The sequence below is a fragment of the Chaetura pelagica genome, unplaced genomic scaffold, assembly GCF_000747805.2.
Source record: "Chaetura pelagica isolate M959 unplaced genomic scaffold, ChaPel_1.0 scaffold24, whole genome shotgun sequence".
Classification (NCBI taxonomy): Eukaryota; Metazoa; Chordata; class Aves; order Apodiformes; family Apodidae; genus Chaetura; species Chaetura pelagica.
Window position 1 is genome coordinate 4,149,329 of NW_009953077.1, and position 3,330 is coordinate 4,152,658.

The window sequence follows — 3,330 nt, forward strand, 5'->3', positions numbered from 1 at the left end:
TCAGTATGTCTGGGGTGTGAGGATGAAGAGACGGTCTTCCTCCTTGCGGATCCACTTCATGAGCTTGTTGACAGCACTGATGGCACCAGCCTTGGTCCCCAGGGGACTGTAGCATACATAGAGCTCGAAGGCGCTGGTCACCTGGGTGAAAAAGCAGGGTATGGGCTGGGCACATTTGCACCGCGCTTGGGGCTGGCACTGCATCCTCCCCCCATGGACACTGTGAACAGGCACAGGGGCTCCAGGACAGGGATGTGGAGTGCCAGTGTGGTACCCTAAATACCTGGCAACTGGTTTGCTCACAAGTCGGGAGACCAAGGCCCAGGGGATGCCCCCAGAGTGGGTTTTCTCTGTGGCACTAGGGGAACTCACAACAGAGCCTTGCGCTGGCGCTCACCAGCCCCCTGCTGCTATCCCTGCCTGGCAGAGGGGTGCAGAGAAGCAGCCTGGCCACCAAAAGGATCATGTATGAGCTGAAGGCCACCCTGGGGACCAGAAAGCTGGTGCTGTATTGTGCCACCCACCCCTTACTCCACTATGCAGGACCAGAGAAGACAGGTTCACCAAAATCCTGCAGATGGCCCTTACCCACGCCAGAAGGTTCTCCCGGGGGCCCGTGAAGTAGATGTTCTTCAGAGGTCGTGAAGAATTGTGAGCCCGGCTGTGGAGGTACTGGTAGAGACCCAAGAGCCTTTCCTTCTCCTCCTCCAACACATAGGGTGCCTCAATCTCTGGGCTGGAGGAACACAGAACCCCACTAGCCCCCTTGGAAAAGGGGGTTCATGGAGAAGGCTTGCCCCACATCCCACATCATGGCCTTAGCCTGACGGCTTCCCAGCTGCCTCACCTGGTGAAGAGCCCAGAGCTCTTGGACTTGTAGATGAAGTGCCGGAGGTCGGGGATGCCCACCTGGGCAACACTGTAGAAGGGGACACGCAGGGCCTCCTGCAGGGCGTGGTGCACCCCCCGCCGCCGCAGGCGCTCCTGGAAGCGCCGCTTGCAGTCGGAGACGGTGAAGAAGTCCTCACGGTCAGTGGAGACCAGCAGGAGGCACAGATCCATCTCCTGTTCCAGGTAGGAGATGTGGGCATGGAAGAAGCCACTAGAGTTGAACTTAGGGAGGCAAATAGGAGTCCAGGCTTCACCCTCCCGGAAGGAGGAAGAAGAGCTGATGAGGTTAAAGAGCAGATGGAGATCAATAGGGTGGAGGAACTGATCCTTCTTCCTCACAAGAGACACAAGCTGGTTCCCTGATAGGAGGATAGAGAAGACCAGGCTCTTGGCCTTGGCCTGCTGGAGGCTGGTGCTGACAGCGTCCCGGACGCTGGCGGCCAGGGGCAGGCAGCGCACGGCGCCCATCAGGAAGCTGGGGTCATGGGCCATGAGGTCCAGCAGGTTGTCGGTGATGCGCTCAGAGCCAGCCAGGAGCCTGCGCAGGTCATAGTTCTGCTTCTGCTGGAAGATGTGGTTGAGCTGGGTCCAGGTAAGCAGGCTCAGGATCTGGTAGTAGATGTAGAGCAGCTCGTGGGCGATCTCCTGCTCCGACTGCTGGGTCCGCGCCACTGCCACCAGCACCAGTGGGCTCCTCCGCACAAAGACCACCTTGTAGCCATCTGCTTGGGAAGGAGTCCCCAGGGAGGAACCGGGGACAGACCTGTAAGTCTGGTTCCCTGAGGCTACAGCTGTCCCCTCTTCCCACCAATCTGCCCCCAGCGAGACCTAATGTGGCCCACAGTGGCATGGGCATGGACAGGCAGACTGTGACATCCCCCAGACCCACCACCCCCAGGGCAGTACCTGCATGGATGGACCGGATGGCATTTTTCTCAGCCTCCAGGAAGGACACCAAGGCCATCATGACACCCATGGTGCTGGAGAGGGCCTCCTCAGAGCCGTAGCGGGAGTACACGGGCTTGCCCGCCTCACTCAGCACGAAGACGTGCTTCCGGTGCATGCGCCAGGCGTCCATGGTCACATCCTCCTCCTCCTTGCTCGACAGCACTGAGTCGCGGCGGGTGGTTTGTGGGGACGGCTCCAGCTTCCCCTCCTGGCTCTGCCTCATCTCCTCCTCCAGGTCGAGGGCCATGCCCGTGAGCTGTGTGCTCAGCTCGCTGAAGTCCTTGCTGATCTGCTCCATGCTGGTCGGCTCAGCCGGCTCCCCCTGCCTCTCTTCTGGGCTCCGCGTCGCGGCTGCCCCGTCCTCGGGACTTGTCAAGTCCTCATAGGAGCGGGTGTGCACGAACATGGCTCCCTCCTGGCCCGCCCCTGGGAACAACGGGCCATGCAGCTTCCATCTGCGTGTCCCCTATGCTGAGGCAGCAGGCAGACAGAGGGGACAAAAGGGACAGGGGGGTGCAGGAAGGGACCTGTCCCCCTCTCCCCATCCTGCAGCACCCAGAAGTGCAGGTGCTACTGGTGGGGAGTCACCAGTGGGCCTGTGTCCCACTGCCCACAGGGCTTTGGAGGGCCCAGCCCCTATAACGAGGGGCTGCTTTTCCCCCTCGCTTCCCCCTGCAAGGAGCTCTGTCCCATACCTGGCTCTGTCCCCTGTGCCAGCCCGGGTGTGGGGCTCTCGGACCGCTCCGTGTGCTGCCCATCTCCTGGTGCCAGGGACCCATTGGGCACTTCCCAGCCTTTCTTCTTGTGGACATCTGCAGCCATTCCTCAGGGCAAGACCTGCATGCGACCCACAGCCTCACCCCTCTGTTCCCTTACCCACAAAACAGGTCCTGAAATGCTCTGCTTTCAAGTGAGGCCACTCCAGCATCCTCGGCCCAATCGTGCCGCCTCAGCAGGCAGCACCAAGCCCTGGTGAGAGTCAGGAAAGCCGCTCTAATCCAGCAGAATTTCCTCCACCCCCATGGCCCAAGCTCCTTTCAGCTCCCCAGTCCCAGCACCTTTTATCCAGGCTTGGCCCCGATTTCCCCTGAGCTCTGGGAAAGCCGCTCAGCCTTCCCAGCAGCCAGGTGGAAGGGAGCCGGCCCTGGATGGGGCTGGCCCCACACACTGGCGATTCCAGAGGGCCCGATGTTTGCTAAGGGCGGGTTTTATGGCTCTCCTCAGCCCGGATTAGGTGGCTGAGATGAGACCAGGCTGGTGACGTTTCCTCTTGAGGTCACGGCAGCCCAGATGGTGTGAGCCCCGAGGAGCCGAGTGCCCTCTCCAGCCCCTGCCCGGCGGGTCAGCCCTCCTGGGCAGAGCCTGCTCGTCGCTCCAGCCCAAGCTTCTCTCCCCAAAGGGAACACCAGCGAAGGCAGCAGCAAGAAGGCAGGCTGGCCGGGGACCCTGCACCCCTTTGCTGCCGGAATCTCCCCCGTCTCTGAAAGCAGC

The 3,330-nt window shown here is 61.4% G+C and overlaps 1 protein-coding gene across 2 annotated transcripts; it reads right to left on the reverse strand.

Annotated features, from left to right (window-relative positions):
- Nucleotides 1-2,681, reverse strand: MON1A (MON1 secretory trafficking family member A). 2 transcript variants are annotated; one of them, XM_009996921.1, is made up of 5 exons: nucleotides 2,535-2,681; nucleotides 1,798-2,265; nucleotides 848-1,613; nucleotides 589-736; nucleotides 1-141 (listed from the first exon to the last, which is right to left on the reverse strand). In XM_009996921.1, the coding sequence occupies exons 1-5, from the start codon at nucleotides 2,659-2,661 to the stop codon at nucleotides 1-3; spliced, it is 1,650 nt and encodes a 549-aa protein (XP_009995223.1). In that variant the 5' UTR covers nucleotides 2,662-2,681. The 2 variants fall into 2 exon arrangements, with proteins under 2 accessions (XP_009995223.1, XP_009995224.1); XM_009996922.1 differs by lacking the exon at nucleotides 1,798-2,265 and having other exon boundaries at nucleotides 2,535-2,661.
- Nucleotides 2,682-3,330: the final 649 nt, after the last annotated feature.